The sequence below is a fragment of the Pleuronectes platessa genome, chromosome 20 (genome assembly GCF_947347685.1).
Source record: "Pleuronectes platessa chromosome 20, fPlePla1.1, whole genome shotgun sequence".
Classification (NCBI taxonomy): domain Eukaryota; kingdom Metazoa; phylum Chordata; class Actinopteri; order Pleuronectiformes; family Pleuronectidae; genus Pleuronectes; species Pleuronectes platessa.
The window spans coordinates 8,540,828-8,563,341 of NC_070645.1; the positions used below are offsets into that span (position 1 = coordinate 8,540,828).

At 43.2% G+C, this 22,514-nt stretch overlaps 1 protein-coding gene across 1 annotated transcript; it reads right to left on the minus strand.

The window, feature by feature from the left end:
* Positions 1-10,351: 10,351 nt before the first annotated feature.
* mybl1 (v-myb avian myeloblastosis viral oncogene homolog-like 1) lies at positions 10,352-21,004 on the minus strand. The gene is made up of 15 exons (XM_053412161.1): positions 20,611-21,004; positions 17,995-18,100; positions 17,692-17,763; positions 17,325-17,417; positions 16,370-16,590; positions 16,080-16,281; positions 15,891-15,965; positions 14,414-14,653; positions 13,935-14,327; positions 13,679-13,818; positions 13,429-13,543; positions 13,169-13,285; positions 12,887-12,991; positions 12,382-12,573; positions 10,352-12,259 (listed from the first exon to the last, which is right to left on the minus strand). Exons 1-15 carry the CDS (start codon positions 20,631-20,633, stop codon positions 12,134-12,136), a joined length of 2,220 nt encoding a protein of 739 aa, XP_053268136.1. The 5' UTR covers positions 20,634-21,004; the 3' UTR covers positions 10,352-12,133.
* Positions 21,005-22,514: the final 1,510 nt, after the last annotated feature.

Consider the following 22,514-nt stretch of genomic DNA (forward strand, 5'->3'; position numbering starts at 1 on the left):
TCTCCGAATCCAGATTTATTGACATCACAGCACAACATTGAAAGATATTAACCAAGTTATTTCAATTATTTAGACACACTGACTAAATAATAACATTCATGCTGATTGTGTCCCACTCTGGGCCCACATGTGATTGGTCAACTGATTGAAAATGACCCAGGAACTAGTTTTTAGCAGGGTCTAATTGTTTTTAAGTCAGTTTTCACAACTTGTCAAACTTCCTCCGACGTATTGCTTTTGTTTTATAGCATCGCGAAAATTCACTTTGGGCCTGTGAGTCGGGTCAAAATGAGCTATTTGTAGATGTCAAAGGTTAAAATATAAGTATACATCTCTTTGAAATGTGTGCTGCCTTTTTGTTATTGTGCAATATAATTTGGTGACCAACACAAGACAACAGGCGGAACCACTTTAATCTCAGCAATGAAGTATAAATATAAAAAAGGTAATAAAAAGGAAGGAACATCGAGAACTTTAATTATTGCAGAGTGCACAGTAGTCACTTCTCTGTTAAAGATTATAAAAATACTAGTTTATATAATGGAGTTAATATAATGACCAAGACAAAATATCTGTTCAATTTAGGTTTATGGTCTAAATTGTCACAGGTCGGTGTTCTGAAGCACAAACCACAAGTCGCACAAGCGTAACACAACTTCAAAATAAGAAGTTTGCAATGATGCTCAGAGAAAGGTTCAAAAACCTGCTCAGTTAATTTAATCATTCTGACATAGACACATGTCATAATGTATTTTCTGTTAATCAGATTATTTAAGCAACAGATTGAAGTTTATCGTTCATGTGGTCACAATGTGTTTTTAATACCTTCATATAAACTGATCTAAATTGTCCAAACACATGAATGACCTTCTGGGCTGCTCAGCTCTCTCAGTGTGTTTTATTTCTTCCTAGAAGTAAACATCAGATCGGTTTTCTAAGCAGCTTGGCTGTGGTTTGTGCTTATGTAAAGGCTTTGCTTTGGCCTCGGTGTCTAGACTGGAGGCTGAGTGCTGAACTGGGAACAGAGGGAAGTGTGGCTGATCATCTCTTCAAGCAAGAGTAACCTTCGATGGTATTGTGGGCGTCTGAAATCCATAAAAACTTGTTAATAACAAATTTGACATGCATATTTGTATAATATGAGTAACTAATCGTGTTTTGGTCTGTGACACCTGATCTGAAATGATTTCATGTTCAAATGTTTTTAGAGCCTCGTGTGTGTGTGTGTGTGTTTGTGTGTGTTTTTCATGTGTGTGTGTGTGTTTGTGTGTGTGACAACCGAGATAATGAGGTGAATTAGTGGCCTCATCCATTTACAAGTGTTTCCTCTTTCAGACGCTGGACTAACAAACTTGTTGAGCAGCTAATCCGAGGACCTGATTCAACCTGAATCCCTGGTAACAGCTTGTTATTCATGAAGGTAAATAATATGCACAGTTTACATGTAACACTAATCAAATCAAATATACTTTATTGTCCCCATAGAGACATTTTTCTTAATAAGAAAAACAGAACAGACCCAGAATAATAATGCAGAATAAAAGTGAGTTGATTATTGCACCTGCCCTAAAGACACTTAAAAAGATAAAACACTAAAAGGATACAAGTCATATGAAGTTAGAGAAGTCATGGTGCAAGTGTAATAAACATTTTAATGTTATCAAATTTCATTTTTAATGATGGTTTTAGGTTTTCCGGACAACTGCAGCCAGAAATCAACATGTGGCTCGCTGATCTCTCATGTCATTGATGGATGCTCTTTAATCGCAGCTCACAGCCAAGGTGGTGGTGGTGATGAACGGGTGGGGGGGCATGAGAGAGGACTGGGGGGGGCGCTTCAATCACCATCTGTTGAACAATGCGCCACCCTGTCCACCCCCCCTCCCCAAGCCGCCATTCATCTTTGTCCCTGCTCACCCAGGCCCATGGAAAATGGGCCACAGTCAATAACCCCAAATCAATCAGGCCCTGTTGATGAGGGGAAATTATGAATTCTCATCCACGTCAGGCGGAAAGTGGCGGCGGGCTCCAAACCCATCTTGCTGGTGACCAGATGGTCAAACAACAATAGGGATGAAGATGAGGTGGTCAAGCATGAGCTCGGGGATGGAGGCCGCCTTGTATCCCACATGCAGTTGACATGTTGAAAACAGATCTGTATCTGCAGATATTTCACTTAAAAACCCAAATCAGCCTCATAATCTTACACTTTTCTGCACTCAACTTAGATTGAATGTTTTGTGTGTCTCTCCAGTCTTGTGCTGCGCATGCTTGTGTGTGTGTGTGTGTGTGTGTGTGTGTGTGTTGCACTCCTGGGAGGATGTGTTGTTGCTTCTGGCCAGCTCCAGTCAGCGCTGCAGTGGATTAGTCAGCTGCATTTGTTTAAAGGTAGTGCACGGAGAGAGTGAGCGCAGGATCCACCGAGATGCAGTCCATCTACATGCACAGCCATGATCACTTTGAGGTGTTCACCACCGTCCTTGCTCCACAAGGTGAGTGGAATCATATCTGCAGTGAAGCGTGGCGTAGCATGACATTATTGACAGTGCGAGGACGATGACACATCAATGTCGGTTTAATGAATAATGATGTACATCTTTTTTCTCTGTGTAAAGGGCATAGCTGCATGCACATATACTGTATGTGCATGCAGCTATGTGAAGAGGATCAGATGTGCACTTGCAGACATGGCCATTGATCAAACAAGCTTTTTTTCCTGCTGATTCACAGGGAGGTGTCGATACAGGACAGATGCGGAGAAGGCAAGTTAACCGTTCATCTCAATACAGAAATCCACCCACTGATAGAAAGCTTCAGACTTTGGCTGCATGTTGTTGATCGCATCCACTTTTAATCACAGAAATAGACAACGACATTTCCTAAATCCCCCAAGTGTTGCATCTGCCCCACATTGATTGACATGAGTTTGACATTGAAGTTATGTAAAGTCAATTTCCTGCACCTCCATTATGTGTCTCATTTATATAATTCCTGGTGCCGTATTTAGGCGGAACACATAATGAAGAGTACACCCAGATTTAGGGTTTCTATGTCACCGCACAGCCCGTTAATCTCCAAGTCCTGACGTGTAATCCTCCCAATTCACTTAGTGCGACCTGTCAACTGCCAAGTGCACTCGGACTCTGACTAAAGCTTCTATCGCTGCAGCCAAAGAGCAGTGCAGCAGACGACAGATCTGAATGATTTGAAAATGCATCTTGCCATTTCTAGCAGAGTCAAGCGGTTAATGTCCCTCTTGTCCATTAGATGGTGGTGGTGCACAGCTACAGGCCCCACTGGCCAGAGGAGCTGGAGCTGTGCCCAGGTGACGTAGTCCTGGTGCTGTCCAAGCATGAGGAGGGGATTTGGTTTGGGCGGAGGCAGGATGGCCAGCAGGGCCACTTCCCCGCCTCCTGTGTGATGGAGCTGAGCCAGGTTGGTTTCTTTTTTTCCCCCTGCCTGAATGTGCACAGCAATGCAGCAGGACCAGGATGATGCTCAATGACTGAGGGCAGATCGTGGTTTAAATTCTATATCTTAGAACAGTGAAAGGTTTAATCTTCTTACTATGAGGATTAGGAGTTGATATAATAACAATATATCGGAAATAACTTAAATAATATTTATTATTTTGTTGGAGATATTTTTGTCTCACGCTGTTTTTCTATGTTGTTTAAATTCTTAATTTAATTATACTTAAGGTTGAGAAACTCTGATTATTGCTGAATCAGCCACGAATATTTAAATAAAGAACATAAATATCCCCAATGAAGTTTAGGATCCAGTGTTTCTTGGATTGGATTGGAAAAGCACCCCAATAGAAATGTAATGCAAGTTACAGAGAAATACGTCATTATCAGGAGAGCTCCACTACTATTTTATCCCTTCAGGTTTATACCATATTTGATACTTGATTTTCTGAGACCTCCAAATCCTCCGCTTCATCAGTTGTTATTTTTATCGACGACATGTGATAACTGCCCTCTAGTGAGTCATCAGTGCACTGCAGGATGGAGGGGTTCTCTATCAAACTCTATCAAGCTCAGATGACTTATGTTTTAAGTCATATTTTGTACACAATTTGAATATAATCCTAACTTTGTAATGCCTGAATAATAGACTATACGTGAAAACATACACTATATGCATATATATAAATAGAAACACTAGATCAACTGCCTTGAGATGATGTATGTTATGATCTGGCACTAAAAATAAAATTGAATTGAATTTGATTTAACATTAATTAAACATACATACTGTACAATATACAGAGCATGTGGCTTAAATTCATGTATATTAATATACAATAGATGTAAAACATTGTATAAGAATATGAAAAATCTCATTTTCTTTCAAATAAGTTGGTAATGTTCAGGGCAGTTGCATCATTTACTGTATGAATAAACTTGATAAAATACACTTGTTGTTAAAGTGGCTCAGATGATCAAGTGGAGCTATATGAGCACATCAGTGAAACACAATTTATTTCCCCCCTCAGCAGAATCTTCCTCCCAGAGGCCGGCAGAGGAGTGTGTCTCTGAGAACCTCAGCAGGGGACAACGACTCGGGTCGAGGACACAGCAGATATGGACAGTAAGTGTCAGGTGTAAACTCACACAGCAGCAACAACAAATACACATGTCCCCCCTCAATAAGGTGCATCAACACACACACATACACACACACACACACCCAGCAGCTGGTCACCACATCCCCCATCACAGAGTCCCATCCCACTGCTCTCCGCCCAGCGCCCCTGAACAGGTGGCCCCTCTCATCCCTCATTAGTCGACAAAGCACACTGATTACTAAACCCCCAAACACACACGCACACACACACATACACACACACTCACACACACACACACACACACACACACACACACCAGTCGTTCCCCTCTCACTGCATCAAATTAAGGCCAAAGAAAAGCGGGGGAAAGGAAAGGCTTTGTAGTCATTCACCTAAAAGGAAATGAAAATATGACAGAACAATCATATTTTTTGGAAACATTTTTTCTCATGACAAATAATTAATATTTTTCTTCCGAAATTTCTAATCTTTTCATCCATAGCTAAGAGGAGCTGTTTGATTGGGTGCTGTATACTATCTCTCAGTTTGTGTGAGTGTAGCTGGTGTTTATATTTGACAGCCTGCCAATAATCTTTGCTTACACACTTAAACACACACACACACACACACACACACACGCACACACACACACACACGCGCACACTACACAGAACCCTCTGTACAGCTCCATGCCTGTCTTGTCTACTAGCGGTGGAATTTGGGTCATGAGGAATAAACAGAGCCTTTGTGTTTGTTATTTCCTCTTTGTCCCCCAGTGGACACATCCTGCAGGCGCTCAGGCGGGGGAGCAGAGGAGGTGGTGGAGCAGCAGCAGCAGCAGCAGCAGCAGGAGGAGGGATGGTGCTGGACGAGGGCCAGGGCGAGAGCGGGGACCCCTTCCCGGTACACAGGCCCCTGCAGATCCCGCCGCCTCGGCCTGTGGCCTCCCAGCAGCCTCAGTCACACAGATCCCCGGGCCTGCTCCACAGGATTCTGTCCAAGTGCCGGAAAAAGAGTGAATGCCAGGGAGCCACCAATGGGGCCTTCGAGGGCGACTAGGAGGCCCTCCTCTTTGTGCCGAGTGGCTGAGGGGAGTTCACTGTGGTGGGGCTGCAGCGGGGTCGTGGGGCGAGCGGAGGCACATCTGAAATGTGGAGGACAGGTCCTGGACATCCTGATCTGAGCAAACTCTTGTTGCCATATCAGGCGTTCTCGACTTGGCTGCAAGAATCAAGACAATGCTCTTCTCTATGACTGTACACACACACACAAACACACACACACACACACACACACACACACACACACACACACACACACACAATTACATCTGATGGACAGAGCCTGCTGAGACATCACAGACGGGGGTGTGACTAGAAGGGCAGCATGAATGTACAGCGAGCCGAGCTGCCGCTGACTTCTTCCTTGTTTTTTAGCATGACAAGTTCAAACACCAGGTATATGCTTCATAAAATGATATATACAAGTCAATTTATATAATCACAGTCACAGCAGTTATCTATCTAATCTAGAAATTCCATAAATCTCAGCTGTTTGTTGAACGCATATCTTGACAACCGTTTATCTCTTACTTGGCCTGTGTATTCTCAAAGGCCTAAGGAAGTACATTGTATAATTTGGTTTGGATTTGTGTAATATTGAATGTTATTTGTCTGACATTCAATATTACTAAAAATCTTAATAAACGGACGACCAGCGCTTGTTCATGACAATGACAAAGACAACTGATTCTCCAGATCGGGGTTCTGCGTGAGTCCAGCTTCACTAAACTTTCAATAAACAGGTGAACAGCTCTTTGTGCAGCAGCGGTGGCTTCAGGGTGAGTCCAGCAGAGTGAGGGTTTTCAGGACTCACTCTGCACACTGGGTCCTGCAGAGTGATACCTGCAGACTGAGACCTGCAGACTGAGTCCTGCACACTGAGTCCTGCAGAGTGAGTCCTGCAGACTGAGTCCTGCAGAGTGTTTTTAACTGGCTCAGTTCCTGCAGGTCACTTTAACAGATTCAGAAAGAAAATCTGCAGCCTGCATCACCACAGGTCAAACAGGCAGCCAGGTTTCGAACGGGCACTGCAGTATTAGGGTGATGAAGGGAAGTAAGATAACACCTTAATATCAATCAGTGATGTCATAAGGGATGCAATATCTGTTTCTCCATTTTAGTTTCTTCCCTTCATCTCCTCGTGTCTCTATATGTATGTGTAAAATGCTGCTTCACATTATAATGACAGTTATTAAACCAGCGAACCAGTTTCCTGGCTCACATCTTTTTATTCCAGTGGAAAAGGCCTCAGTATATTACCTCATACCTCAACTCCTGCTCATTTTCCTTTTTGAACACTCGGGGCCTCCCTCCTATTTAGCAGAGAGGGAGCTCTCTGAAGCGAGAGGAAGTGGAATTGAGGCCCGCTGAAAGCCTCGCTGACGGATTGTGCGGGTTGCCCAAGCAACACCAAGGCAGCTCTCAGAAGTCGAGGGTAGTCGTCTTCGTCGTCTTCTTCTTCTTCTGCGCTGCCTCCCAGCATGCCCCCCCCTGCATCGTACTGTCTCTATAGGGTGGATAACATCCCCAACCACAGAGCCTAATCCTCACCTTGGCCTTGACCTCTGCAGGGAAACACACTCCTCCTTCCTCCTCTTTCCTCCTCCCCCACTGTTTGATATAATCCTTTGTAAGAAAGGCTGTAGGAGGCAGTCACTCTGGGGCCAGTGTTTGGAGGCAGGGAAGGGTGTAAATGTTACCAACACACAAAAAGACAGCTCCACTGGTCCCTGGAGCAAACTGAGATTCATGAGGCGAAGAATAGAGAGAATGTTAGCGTTGCTTATCTCAGGACAACACAATCTGAGAATACCTCGCACAAACCAAACGAACAAGTTTTCCTCAATGAAATCAAATGTACGAGATGTGGACCAATCAGAGGTGAACGAAAAGAGAACGGATCTGTTATCTGATAGCTGCCGGCTGCTCTTTTCACTTGGGGATTAGAACTCGCTTATCTGCGCCTGGCAGCGATTTATTCAAATTCAGATTAGACCTCATACTCGTGCTCCGAACCACGGCGAGACCTCAGTCAGACGGGAGCCTGACTTCACCTCACACCGCGCTCACACACCCAAGTGGAAACAGTGACCTATTTAGGGTGGCGGAAAGGCCAGGGTCCAATTTGAACACACACACACACACACACAATCCCAGGTCTGTGGAACTCTCCCGCCTAAAAGTGTCCTGTCCCTGCTGTTCAGTTCTGTGCCGGGTTGTCTTCTGGGGGACTTGGGGGGGAAGGAGCGGGGGGAGGAGGGGTAACAGGGTGCCTGCCAGATGACTGTTCCGTCAGCCTTATAATGGGCTGCCATCTGCTGTCTAGCATACACAAAGGCAAACAGTGTGTGTGTGCGTGTGTGTGTGTATGTTAGAGAGAGAGTTTGTGCGTTTGCTTATGTGTAAGTGCTCGGAGGAAAGGCAGAGGAGATGGATTTGGTCCTGCAGAGTGTTTCACGTCCTCGACGAGGTAAACATAAACAAACATGATGTCCATCAACACGGTGACAGGAGATTTATGAGGACAGGATGTCAAGCTCTTACATTATATTCAAATTAAAAAGATGGAATATGTTGTACATTAAATGATTCCCCCAGTAACAGACTTGTAAATCCAGGTCTGTGCAGGTACCTGCCTACACGTCGACAAGTCACTCGAGCCTGATGATTGATGTCCTTAAATCCATCCATGAAGCAGAAGGCCGAAAGGCGGCTGCCAATATCCAATTAAGAGGCAAAAGGTCCCTGACATCTTTCAGCTTAGTGCGGGTCACCCAAGAACAAAAGAGCCTCTTGTAAAAGAATGAGAGGGAAGGGAGGGCCGATTGATTAAGTGGACACGGCGTGCATGCGGCGGCCGTGTGTTCATGTGCACATTGTTTGTGTGCGTGTGCGCTGCTGCTCCTTCTGCGTAAGGCAAGTCTTCACGTTCTCTGCCTCCCTCCATTTGGGGGGCAATTGAGCGAATGGGCCCGTAAAAAAACCAACAGCCCCGAGGACAAAAGGAGCCCAGGGGCATCAAGTCATGGGTGAGTGGGCCCCTTTAGGGCCAGCAGCTGACCCTGTGGAGAGGCCTCTTGTTCTGATGGAGGGGGCTCGTGTCCCCGGACCCCAAGCCAAGTTGACAGCATCCCAACATATACATGCACGCATGACAGGGGGAGTGGGCTCAAACCACTCTATCAGATGTCAGACTCAGGCTTCACCAGTTCACCTGCCTGAGTCGGATCCACGTTGAGAAAAGTGACTGAACACAATAAAAAGAACTGGATTTCCTTTTCCTGAGAAATTTAATTTTGGCAAGAAGTCAAGATGGTTGTTATTCCTGCTGCGAGCATGTCAGGAAAATAATGAGCTGGCAGAATACTTTATTACATGGGAAACACCATGTAACATAACCTAATTGTTATCTTCGCCAAGGAGGTTATGTTGTGGTCTGTTAGTTAGCAGGATTATGCAAAAACTGTTGAACAGATTATCATCAAGGATACGGTATGGGTCTGGAAAGAAACCAGTACATTTTGGTGCGGATCCACGTCAGGAGGCAGATTTAGGAATAGTTTATCTCATTTCTTTAGCATTGCGAGATTTGTGGATGTTTTTATTAACTTAATTTGGTTTTATTCAAATGTAAGCATGTTTAGGCGGCTGATATACATGAGTTAGCGCAATTTGAAGCAAGTTAGTGCTGGGCTTCGGTGGAGGTGTGTTAACTGTCTGGACACATGGAGGAAAGGAAATTAAAAATATCACAGAAGTCATGCAATCAATGCATTTATTTTATTTTTTTCAAATTAAGTACACGGTTACAAAGACAGTTGGCAGGATTTCTATGGTGACTTGGTTATGATTTCTACCGGAAATGCTACAAAACATAGTTGTGAGTCTGTGATTCTGTATTTAAAAGCAGAGTCCTGCATCTTGTGTATCGCTCATGCATAACTACAGTAGTGTACGACCGATGCTACCATCCTGACTATGTACTTCCCTCAAAACCTATGATGTTACGTACAAACATGTTAACTTGAACTTAACAATATGGAATGCACAAAAACAATTAAAAGCAACAGAACAGATATATACAGATTAGACACACAATTTTTTTTTTACACAAATGTCATATGTGGATGTTACTCTACTTTCTGTTTTAGAGTTGTGTACCATTTACTCCAGATCTTTTCCACTTGATCTCCCTGACAAGATTCCCTTCTTATTCTCACTCCAGCGCTTAACGCAGGATAATCCAGATTATAACTAATACTGGTTCCATCAATGCAGACAACACAAAGACCATTTATAGCTGTCGTGTTACTTAACCAGATTAAAAAAAAGTTCCCTTCATGGAACGTGGAAGCACAGTGTTTCCTCAAAAGGAAATTATCATTAATATATTTATATATATATAATATATATTAAGGGCGTTTCAGCAGGATACAAGGTTGTTGACATGCTTGCTTTAGCAGTGATCAATTCAGATTTAAAAAGTTGAAACAGGATGTTCGGTGTTAGCTGTGACTTTTTGTCTAAACGTGTTTCATGGTAGGATTATACGTAGTGTATTTACACATCTCTGCAGCAGAACAGGAGAAAGGAATATGTTCAAATCAAGCAGCTTGAGCTTAATGTCAGCATAACAAACTCAGGAGACATCCATCTAACACACTCACGCATACTCAAACACACCAATAAAAAGGACAAGAGCTACATCATCAGAATTTCAAATTAAATGAGTAAAAAGTGCAATTTGTCTATGATTAGAGATCAGAGATGGAGTCCTGCTACCTTATAGCAAAGAGCACGTTTGAGTAACTTGAAGGAATATGATCTCTTTATATGTTACAAGAGTCAAATAGACACGGATTATTATTATTTGCTAGATCTTGCCTATCCAGGAAAATAAAAGAAATTCAACTTAAATTAGTGGCAGTGCACGTTTGTCTAACTTGGAGTAATGGAACCGAACGGTAGCCCAATCCTGATTATTTTTTAAAAGACAATAAAACTCTTCAATAATTTCTCTTAAATGATTTGTTTTAAAGAAATAAATAAATTAGTAAACATTAAATAAATAAAAACTACAGCCTCCACAAAGAAAGTAGATCCTTCTCCACCCAATGCCTGTAGCACACTAAAGATATGAAAACTAGTCAGTGACCAAAGGTTATTATTCTTCAGAACAGCTTTTAGAGCATTTGAGGGGTTTTTCTTCTATTTTTGAGGCTGTTTTGTCAGCAAAGTTAAACTTCTTTTATTTTTAAACTCATGGTATCCGATTTATATTAATATCTAAGCAGATAATAAATAAAACAAACAGAAATAAACATAAAATGTACCCTTCCCTTCTTGAGGTTCTTACACATGTACATTGTAATGAAATACATTCAACCGATGTCTCAACGGACACTATGGCCTTGGAAAGGAAATGTGTTGTTTAAAGAGAAAAGAGGAAGAAGATACCATCACAAGTGCTATCCAGTTAGCCCTTAAAAACACTGCTCCTTTCTCAGCAGCAAAATCGACTCAGTAGTGCAATACTGACAGCTTTTCTATTTCCATCCCCACCAACTTCACATCACCGTGATTCAGCAATAACACTGCTGTCCCTTCGAATGCCATGTGTCTTCACACCCGTCCACTTTGTCTGTTTGTATGCAAGATTATGCGAAAACTATTAAACTAATTACCACAAAACTTGGCGGAGGGATGCGGTAAAAGTCAGTGAAGAACTCATAAAATGTTGGTGAAATTTTGGCGTTTTTCAACATTTTCCATGATTACTCAGAGTCTGATATTTATGAGTGTGTGCCATTTGGTGCAGAACCAAATAAAAATCTGGATCTAATGAAATAAAATGTGGTTTCATAAGGGACACGGTTGATGCGCTCTACTGATCGCCATTCTAGTTTAAAATGCTTGCGATGCTTAATATTATATTCTGTACTGTAAGTGTCTATGCTCAAAACCCCCGGTGGGATTTTAAAGATACATGGGCGTCAATAAAAAGCTACAGATGTTGCATGTACGAGGCATCTTAGCAAAACAAGTTGATACACAATGAGTAGCAACACGTCATAAAATGTCTTGCTGGTTATTTAAACAATATATTAACAATATAAAACTCAGAAGCAGCCACTGCTAGTAATAAACACTATTTCTACAGCCTACTGTATGTGCAGGTTGTGTCAACATTTCTAACTAGTGCAGGAAAAAATCTAGTCTTTTTTCATATCTGTACAAAACTGCTCATGTAGCCAGGTTGTGTTTTCAAAAGAGCGCACAAGTCCAAGCTGTAAACAACAAACTACTCGGGCAGTGACGTAGTAATGTGTGTTAGTAGGCAGCCATGCCTTTGTGTGGACGTCGTTGGCAGTGCATTTCTGTATCAATATAAAAAACAAAAATCATTTGTCTTCACTGGATTGTCTCTTACAGGATTCAGTGGAGGTTTTCGATGCTGGGATGGGTGTGGTAGTGTTGCCCGCGCAGTGAGGGGACGGCTTTAAAGCACAAGGGCCCTTGAGGTAGAGCCAGAGGACGGGTAAGGGTTCAGGTACTGACGCGCCTGTTCCGTCATAATCAGCTGGTCCTCTGTCTTCCCATAAACCACTGCTTCCCACTCACTCACCTGCGGAGAAAAGAACAAGGAGTTACACGAGCGGCTATCTCTGCCACTACTGCTTTACTGTAAATGACCTGTAAATGTGTTGCTTTTGTGCACAGCTTGCAAGCAACTGACTCGGGTATTACCTGAGCAGTTGTGTGTTTTGGTGCTTTGTGGGAGGCGGAGAGCTTCTTCACCCGCAGGCTCGTAAAGCGATGGGGATGCACAGGAACGAGTGACGGCTCCTCTCGTGCAGAAGTCAAAGGGTGACTGCACTCCTCTTGCTCAGGGGTCGAGGCGACCAGCGAGGAGCTCGTCAGAAGACTTTCCTCCGGCTTCTGCAAAATGACTTTCCATCAATGGTGATTCTTATAACAAAGAAGTACATTGAACAAAATGATCGATGGCCGTGAATTAAATTTAAATGTGTTGTATTTTCAAATTCCTAGGTCTGACTGCAGAGGGTGGCCAAAAGACTCCACCGCCTCGATGGATTGTTCCAGGATTAAAGAAGTGAAAGGGTGTCTCCTGGCGGACGACCATACAAGCAGCCAATGGCACCATCGGAGGCCCATCACCCCAGCAATTTTTTTCACATTTGTTTTCTTATCTAGCTACAGGATCTATACCACTGTTCTTGAAGTGACTTACTTCTGTGTTGTTGCGCTGCTCCTGGAAGAGTTGGGTGTTGAGGCAGTCTTTACCCCAAGGGTCCAGCACAAGGGACTTACGCACTTTTCTAGCTGGGCCATCGATCTAAAAATAAAAGGAGCAAAATACAAGCAATGAATATTATTCCACAAGGGAAGGACTAGAATTGTATTTTAGAGCTACGATTAACTTGGAAAATATTCAAATTTGTGTAACTGCAAGTGTTTGCTAAAAGCAGAATTGTCATGAAGTACTGAGAGACAATGTGCATCCTACACATACATTATGTTTCCATGCTCTGTAGTCTGGCTGGTGGTCTGCTCTGTTAAAGATGTCTGCTCCGGTCTCTTGCTTCAGAACTTCTCGAATGTCCTCTTCCAGAAATGCTAATGGCTGCGGCTGAAAAACACAGACAGACACATAAATATTACCATGAACTGGAAGTGTAGTGTACAGAATTGTTGTATGTATATATATACATTTGTATATGTATATAAGGAAGTTATTATAAATACAGGCAAGCAGCCACTCGGACGCCTTACCTCCATCTTTAGGGGCCCGTGCATTTTCTCTTGAGCAGCCAAAGCATTTTTGAAAGGAGTCGGTGTCCTTGGAGTTGGAATCATTATGGTTTTACAGAATTTGGGTGTCCGTGAACTAGAGAGTTGACAGAGAATATTCCACATTGGTTACTCTCTTTACAATCAGACAAAATCAAGATTAAAATATGATTGTAGAAATGTCCTAGTAACCAGAGCCAGCCTCTGGATTCTAAGTTTTGCTGCTATTTACCCATCATTCTCCTTCTGGTGCTTCGGTGTGGTTTCTTTGTGGAGCGGCGTGTACAGGAGACACCTTTGGCCGCACACAGGAGTTGAGGTGAGGGCAGGGTTATCCAGACTCAGATGTTCCGCCCCTGATATGTTGCAGAACTGGGAACAAACCACACAAGGCGGGTCAGTCACATGACCAATACAACAACAAACACAAAGCAGTCAGCTGAGGTGGGGATTTTTGTGTTTGTGAAAAAAGAAGATATTTCATTTACTCGTGATGGGGTGAATGGCTGTGACTTCGTTGGTGTTTTCTTTGGAGAATTTGAGTTATTTTCCAAGAAAGACAAGCAGGTCCTGTCGCCTAAAGGAGATGGTTCTCCCCTCTCTCTCCTCCTCCTCCGGGCTGTGGATGCTTGGGAAGGTTTGGACAAGTTGATGGGAGTCAGAGAAGTGACACTCCCAAGACCAAAGGAAGCACAGTTCTTGTCTCGGCCTGATACCGCAGTGGGAGTGTTGAGAGTGTAATCCATTGAATTATCCATGGTCCTCTCTTGCAGGAGGGTGGTGTAGCCTGCCAGATTATGCCTGGGCGGTGTTGTTGTGTCTGAAAGGTCAAAACTGGCCACGTCACCCCACGCACCCGGGTCCTGCAGAGCAAAACACATCTACAATAGATCTTTAATATATTCAAGAGTATTTTCAACACATTCATATTGCGATACATTTGTGCTGTGCTCCTCCTGTTACTTACGGAGTCAATGAGCTCCATGGTTTCTGCAAACTCCGGTATGGTCTGCAGGGTGGAGAGCACGGTGCTGGCCTCCAATGCCAGGAACTTACTAGGAGGGATTGGAAGCTGTGCTGTAGGAGCCTGGGGAATGTCAGTGTCCCTCCAGGATTTTCTCTCTGCCTGCTCCTCCAAGCTGCTGCCACTTGTGGTCAACGTGTCGTCGGACAAACTGTCTGACCAGATGGAGTACTGCTCCAAGCTCTGAGGGAGGAAGGAGGAACAGAACACGGGTGTTGGATCTTTGGCTGCACCGGAAGTTTGGTGGATTATTTGTTGTGGGAAAACTAATATGATTTCATTGTGAAATGATCTAGATGGAAAGAAAGTGTGGAAAACACAAACAAATCTTGACCACTAAATCTCACAACATGAAATCACAGACTGTGAAGAATGAGATAGTGAATGAAATGTCAGAGGGGACAGAACAGGAACAGAACAGGAACAGGAGGGACAGAGTGTTTGGGCCAATTCCAAACTGCTGGCTGTGTGTGGGCATGGGGACCGGGGGGGAGATGGGGGGGGTTGGTGGAGGGAACAATGGTAATAAGGGGTGTAGGTGGTGTCCAAGCACAGCGTCAGGCCAGTCTGAATGAGTAGCAAGATGGGGAAGGTAGTTACTATAGCAACACTACAGCACATCAGGCACGCATACATGTGCGCCATTCCTGTTTTCACAACTACACACTGCAAAAAGTCCATCACAGAGTCAATTAAAGCGAGTCTTAAAAAACGTATTGACCATAAAGTAAGGTAAAGTCAATTGTACAGATGAGAACTGTGATTTTTCAACGAATCGAGTGTTACTATCATTTTTTTCTTTTTAAATCAATTCTGATAAAAGCTTAAAAAATAACATAAAGTTTTTGAACCAGCTGTTTTTTTTTTTTCTTTATCTCATCTTAATTGAATTTTAAGACTCAGTTAAATGGGATGTTTCATGTTAATGGCCCTTTTCACAGTGTATGTAAGCTACAGACACAGGCGGGCTATGCTGACTAAGTACGCTAACACACATTGGGAGTGTGTTCTTACACATGGACCTCTGCACTGCACTTGTCGCTGGACTTCACTCTCTGCTGACATAAGCAGCAGCTCAAGCTCCTTAATTCTTTGCTCTCTGTCGGGATCGTCCAGGCACGATGGCTGGAATAAACAAACGTCAGAGAGGGGAGGTCAAGAGGACAGGAGGAAAGGAAGGTGTTAAGAAAAGCAGACAAAAAAAAACAACAGATTTACACATAAATTATTTTAAGGGAGGGTTTGAGATCAGCCCCCTTTTTGTCTGTTATTGAATGTTAGATGAAAATAACGGGACATTCAAGTATTTGACTTGGAGTCCAGAGTTAGCAATCACAAAGATATCTAGAGACAGTCCAGAGAATAAAGAATGTAACAAGTTCTCCCCACCAGCATGCAGAGGAAACACTGAAACACTCACCTGAATGAAGCCTGAATTTTCAGGAAGACTATCCATCATGTGTCCACTGTGAGGATCACACGTATAACCCCCCATCTTAAACACAGAGAATCACACAACCACACAAGTAAAACACAAGTAAATACCCACTGAAGACAAACATAAATGATTCAAACACCATACAGTATGAAGAGGAAAGTGAGAGTGGACCTGGTTGGGTCCTGGTATCGACAGGGGACTGTGATCACAGCTCTGAGGCTCTGCTGGAGTTGGGGGACACAGCCTGTGGTGGCGTCTCTTCCCTCCATTGTGAGAGGAGGACAGAGTCTTGCTATTATCTTGCAGGTAACCCTCGTGCTCCACCTTCCTCCTCATGGTGGAGTTCCAGTGGTTCTTGATGGAGTTGTCCGTCCTGTTGGGGATAAGATCTGGCTTTTTTAGCAAATCACCTCCCCCGTTATAGAGATACAGTAAGCAGTGAACGAGCAGCGTTATATTACCGTCCAGGAAGAAGCTTGGAGATCTCTGCCCAGCGGTTGCCAAGACGTTTATGGGCTTCATAAATGATTCGATCCTCTTCCTGAGTCCATGAAGACTTCTTCACCTCTGGGTTGAGGTGATTGTGCCACCGTTCACGACACTGCTTTCCAATCCTCCCCTGGAGGTGCTTTGCGATCACTGACCAACGCTTGGGGCCATATTTGTGTACCAGGTCAACAACCTATAAATACAAATTTGAATCAGAAATATTTTATGTAAAATTTTGATCTGTAAATCCGAAGAATATAATCCATACACTCTTCTATTCTGTAAATTGTCTTTGTCATCTTTTACTCTATGAAGGATGGAATCAAATTTTACTTGGATTCATTCAACAAGCTCTGAGAAAAAAAGGGAAATCTGATCTTTCTACTTTTCTAAAAGCCAACATCAGCTCCAGCGTTCAGAAAGCTTTGACTGCAGCAGCAGAGCTTGTTTGGCTGTTTCTTTTGCAGCTGATGTCCCTGTTGGCAGCTCCAGCCTTTACTGATAGTTCTGTGTTTCTGTTATGATGCCAAGATTTCAGAGGAGCATTCCCGACATTCTTAGAGAATAGTGATCCATTTAAGGAATGCATTGCTCATCTTAGCGCCGGGAAAGACATTCGAGTTTTCCACTGTACAAAGAAGGGCTCGGCTCCAAACAAGTGACATGGAAAGTCTGTGTTTTATTAGGGATGACATAGTCATGGATTTACTTTTCAAAAAACAAAAAAGAAAAGTACGTATTTGGCGGGTCGTACATTTGTTCATGTGCACAGCCTGTGTTGTTCTAAAGGTTGAAGATACATCGCATATTGTGAGACTTGTTCTTTCACTCCTGACACTCCCCACATCTTCCTTCTGTCTCACCTATCGTTTACATTTGTAGTCTTCCCTCTTTCTGTCAACAGCAGGAACTCCCAGCTCCTCTTACCTTTTGATCCTCCTCTTTTGTCCAGGGTCCTTTCACCAGCTCTGGGTTGAGCACCTTCTGCCAGCGGTGCTGACACTGGCCATCTGTCCTCCCCTGTGACAGAGACACACAAAACACAACACCTCATTACACCACGCCACTACTTCAGTTATATTTACTCCTGACAGCTGGAGATAAATCTGTCAGTGACTGCACTCATGACTTAACTCCACTGTGAAAAACATCCTATTAAGGGAATATATAAAAAATACTATTAGTAAATGGTTTGGGTTGTTATTAACTGTTAGAATGGGGAGGCACAACTAGTATTGCATAAACCAATGAGATACTACTCTTTCACAGTGCAGACACATTCCACTTCACTTACTTGAAAAAAGTTGGCTATTAATTTCCAGGACTCAGCTCCATGTTGCTCGACCAGTTTTTTCAGCTTTTCATCCTTGAGAGGAAGGATGACGGTTGGGGGGGGGGACAACAGAGTGAAGGCACTTTAATATTCATCCTTAGGAACTTTTTACATTGTACTATTATTATGTAATAACAAACAAGCAGGGATTGTTAAGGTTCCCATGTAATGTACAGCACAAAACACATTTTTTAAGAAAAATGACCAATCTCATGCTGTCTCTATTTCACATATCAAAATAACAAAACTCCCTGATAAACTTACCTCATCTCGGGACCACTTCACTTTGCACAGTGTCTTTTTATCTTTGCTCTTCTCTTTGCTCTCGGTGTCTGTGGAGATCACCTCTTCATCCTCATCATTGCTAAAACTACACAGGAGAAAGAGCAGATTTCATTAAGAGCCAGCATTTCTTTATAAGGTCAATAACTCCAGGAAGGAATATCGATATGAATATTGAAACGAATGAAAATTGCATGAAACCATAGTGGTATGGAAATGTTGCCAGATTAGACAATAAAATCAATGCTTGTGCAAATGCACACATGAACAAAGTATGTATAAAGCTACCTAAAGTATATGTTGTCACTGAACATGCTCTCTGAGTATAGAAAAGTGTCTCAGCTTTAAGTCTTTTCTAATCATTGTCATTTTAAATTGGTTGGCTTGTTATTACCTATAATGCAGGTGAATGAAAGATGTGGCTACTGAAGAACTAATAACTGTGAGCAGTATAAGCACCAGCAATTTGATTCAACAAGCTTGTATGAGGGAAAGAAGAACATCACTGCACAGCATACGCATTTAATTTGGCAATGGCAATCAGCCTTTCTAGAGACTAGTGACTCGAGCAACATATTAAAAGTAAAATTATAACAGTGCATTAGTACAATTCTGCTTCACCGCAACCCTTTCAGTGTAAGAGAGAAAGACTTTGTATTCGTGTATAACTAAATGAACACAAAATTCCTCTCTCCTGACATAAGAAGTTGGCAGGTAACACTGGACGTCTGTGTTGCCCTAAAAGTTGCTGCTGGGCAACACTTTCTTTGTGGTAGTGGAGCAGACTTTAATAAATAGAGTAGAAATTAAGTTTGCTGTTGCCAAGAGCTGTTACCATACAGAAAATCTCACACACACACACACACACACACACACACACACACACACACACACACACACACACACACACACACACACACACACACACACACACACACACACACACACACACACACACACACACACACACACACACACACACACACACACACACACACACACAAGTGGAAAACACTGCTCTCCTGAGGTTTTACATCAGCCCTGTAGGGAAGCCCGAACATGGCAATTGAGATTTGGTGTGGCCCGATTCCCTCTCTACAGCAAAGAGAAGTGGGGAAATGAGTCTGGACTGTGCTCTGAACAGGAAGGAGGGACGTAGAGGGGCTGAGCGAAAGGGCCGATCAACAGGCTCTTTCACCTCCAGAGGTGTGCGAGTTTGCGTCATTTAGATGGGGGAGGGGTGTGGTCAGGGGAATGGCAGAGCTCTAACGGTCCAGTCGTTCAAAAAGTTTCAAAAAAAAAGACAGACTTATATAACATCTCCACATTTGATTTAAAACATCATTTACCCGCCTAACTTTGATATAGCCAGATAATAACAAATTTAAGTGTTTTCAAAAGCGGTGAAAGAGAATGAAAGAAGCCACCCATCCATTTCCATTATATGTCCAGATGTGAACACGAGGAGAGGTATGTGTTGGGGATGAAACATAAACAAGCTGGATGATGATCATCATAAAAAAGCTTCAACCAACTGTTATTTACATTTATGATTGATGCATTTTTATGACAAATTGTTCTCTTTCATTTCTAAATGTCAGACCATATTAAACAAGGTTCAACATCATTTCCTTCAACCTAAGTTTAACTCTCAAAAGGTTTGTTTGGCTCTTCAACTCATGACAATAAACGTCAGGGGAACAAGTAAATGTTACAGATGGAACAATTATCAAAATAGTTTCCCCTTTAATATGGTGATCGCCCAATCATAAAATTAACTGTAATTTATAACAGATTAAATGCTTCTAATATCCATAATTATTACGATTTACAACACTTGATGCAGTATTGTGCACAATCTCTGTCTTGGTCAGTATAATTCAACAGCCCAATACAAGACATCCAATCTAATCATAAACTGTTTTGTTTGTTTTCTTAGGTACTTTCTATCAGGGGACATTCCCGAAAAACAAAGAAGGACTTTGAGAACTATAAGCAGCGTACTTCTTTTCTCCTACGGCTTTATTTACCTTGTGGCAGAAATCACGTTTTCCTAGAGAGCAAAATATTAAAAAGGTGAAATGTAAAATGACACATTTTACTGCACCTCTTTATCTGTGCTTTTCTTCTGATCTGGACAAGACAGGATCTGAGCCTTATTATCTCACAGACCTGTCACCTTCAAGTGATGTGTTTTCAAAGATGCTGCTGCTGCACAACTGCTGCTTGACAATGGGCTGCGCGCCTCCCATGCATAATAAACACATCATTCTATTAACCTGTAGTATGTGTGGAACAACAGTAAAGAGACAACAACCATGCAAAGCCACGATTTGAACACTTTGCAGGATTTATAAGCCATAACTTAAATATTTTACACTACCCATGCTTATTTCCAGGCTGCTGGAGAATGCACGCTGTTAATCATCCATTACGTAGTAGAGCTGTACAGGTGCACGTGCAGAACACGTTCACTGTCAGACTAAGTCGCAAACTTATTGAATACCCTCTCTGCACTGACACCGGTATTTGCATTGAGACTGTGACAAACAGATGGCCACCGCACCGGACGACGAACCCCCAGCAGAAGACACCCACCTGCGTGTCTTCACGTTGTCCATGGCCGCCTGCGGGAGGACTGGACCTTCTCAGAGACGAACCTGGGTGCGGCAGCTCTCACATTAACACGCGTGTATCCGCACGAGTCGCTGTCAGTCATCGCTGGTTTCCTCTTGGGACGCGGTGGTATCCAGCTAGCGTTACTCGGCTAGCTAGCGGGCTAAGTCACTGCTGTACCCGGTCCATAACGCTACGCTCTCTGGGTAAACGCCCGGCTCTTCGTCGGTAACATGTTTTCCATAGGGAAGCGTCGCTGTGTGTTTCCTGACTCTTGTTTCTTATGGTGAACTCGAGTTGCATATGGAGCTGATACGGTGGAACGTGGCCGCTGCTGCCTCCTCTCTTCTCGGACTGATCCTCTGTCACTTCTCTCCTCCGCTCGCCTCACGGTGTTTGTCCATCCCGCCGATTCTCGCGCCCAGCCCTCTGCGCAGGCGGCCTCGCCTCCGATTGGTCAGAAACTGGGGCTGTGAATAGAGGAGTCAACACTCGAAAGTGATTGGTCAGAAATGAGGCGGGTGCTCACGTGTGATTGGGTAGAGGCTGGAGGAGGTTCGGTGTCATTGGCTGAACCTCTGAGGAGGCGGGCGGTAGGCTGGAGGACTCTGCTGTCACCTTCTGCAGCAGAATGGAGCTTTTCATTGCGAGGGGGTGCAGGGGGCGCTCAGGGGCCCTTGAGGGGGGCCCAGGGGTTCCCAGCCCCCTGGTTTCACTCATTTTAAGTGACATAAATGCACTTTATTTTTATTTTATATCAAATGACACAAATCCAGGTGCGGCTCCTGGTACAGGCGACATAGGCGGTTGCCTAGAACGCAAAATGCCGAGAGGGCGGCACAGGCTTGCGTAGGTCAGTCACCTGTGAAGACCAGCATCATTTACCCCTGAACCAGCGCGGAGAAATGCGCTCCCTGGGCCAAAGGGATGAGCCAGCCCCACGCCACTACGCTGCCATGGGTAGAACCAGGTCACCAGTGGACACAGGAGCTTGGTCCGAACTTATGGGGGGGGGGGGGGGGGGGGGGGGTTACACAATAAAGAGAAAATATTTTCTACAAGAAGGTGGCTCTACTGAACCTAGAATATAGCATTTATACCAAAGGCTGCAGATCTGTATGGAGTGCATTTTGTACGATTTATATATACGGTGGCCGAGAGAGCTCAACGCACTGCAAATTAGGAAAACAGCTTCATCAATTTGATGGAACGTGCGCTACAAAAAGTCACAAATCGCTGAAGTTGTTTTCTTAATTTGCATGCTTTTTCCTGATTTGCAGCGCGTTGACTTTTACTATTTGCAGGCATTTCTGTGGTTTCATTGTGGTACCTCACAATGCATGGTTGCAATCCTCCTGATATTAACAGCATAATATCTGAGAAGGTTTAAGGCTTTAATCTTCAAGCAAAAGCTCTGGAGAATATGTTCTGCTTTCAACCTGCTGCATGCCCACATTTCATTCTGCTGCAACTTTAAACTGAGCTCTACTGACACCCTCTGGGCAAAACTTGTACCACCACGGTTTTATGGCATGCATGAAAAGCAAACAATTTAAAATTCTGTATTGAAAATGTGTTCAGTTTATCTCTAACTGAGCTGAACATCTCGATTCGTTTCACTGTTACTTTTAATTTATCACAGCACATAAGATTATTGTCTTTCTGTGCATTATCAGCATAGTAAACTAGTGCAATACCCAAGGATGGATATTTGTTATTTTCTACCAGTCAAAAAAAAGGTAGTTTACATGTTTTAGATATTATTCCACCCTGGCCATTTATAATTAAGTCATTAATGAATTATTTTTGCATGATAAGTTGAATTTAGTCACGCTTGTTAAATCATATAATATCATTACATCCTGACTTGTTTTGGCCAAATATTC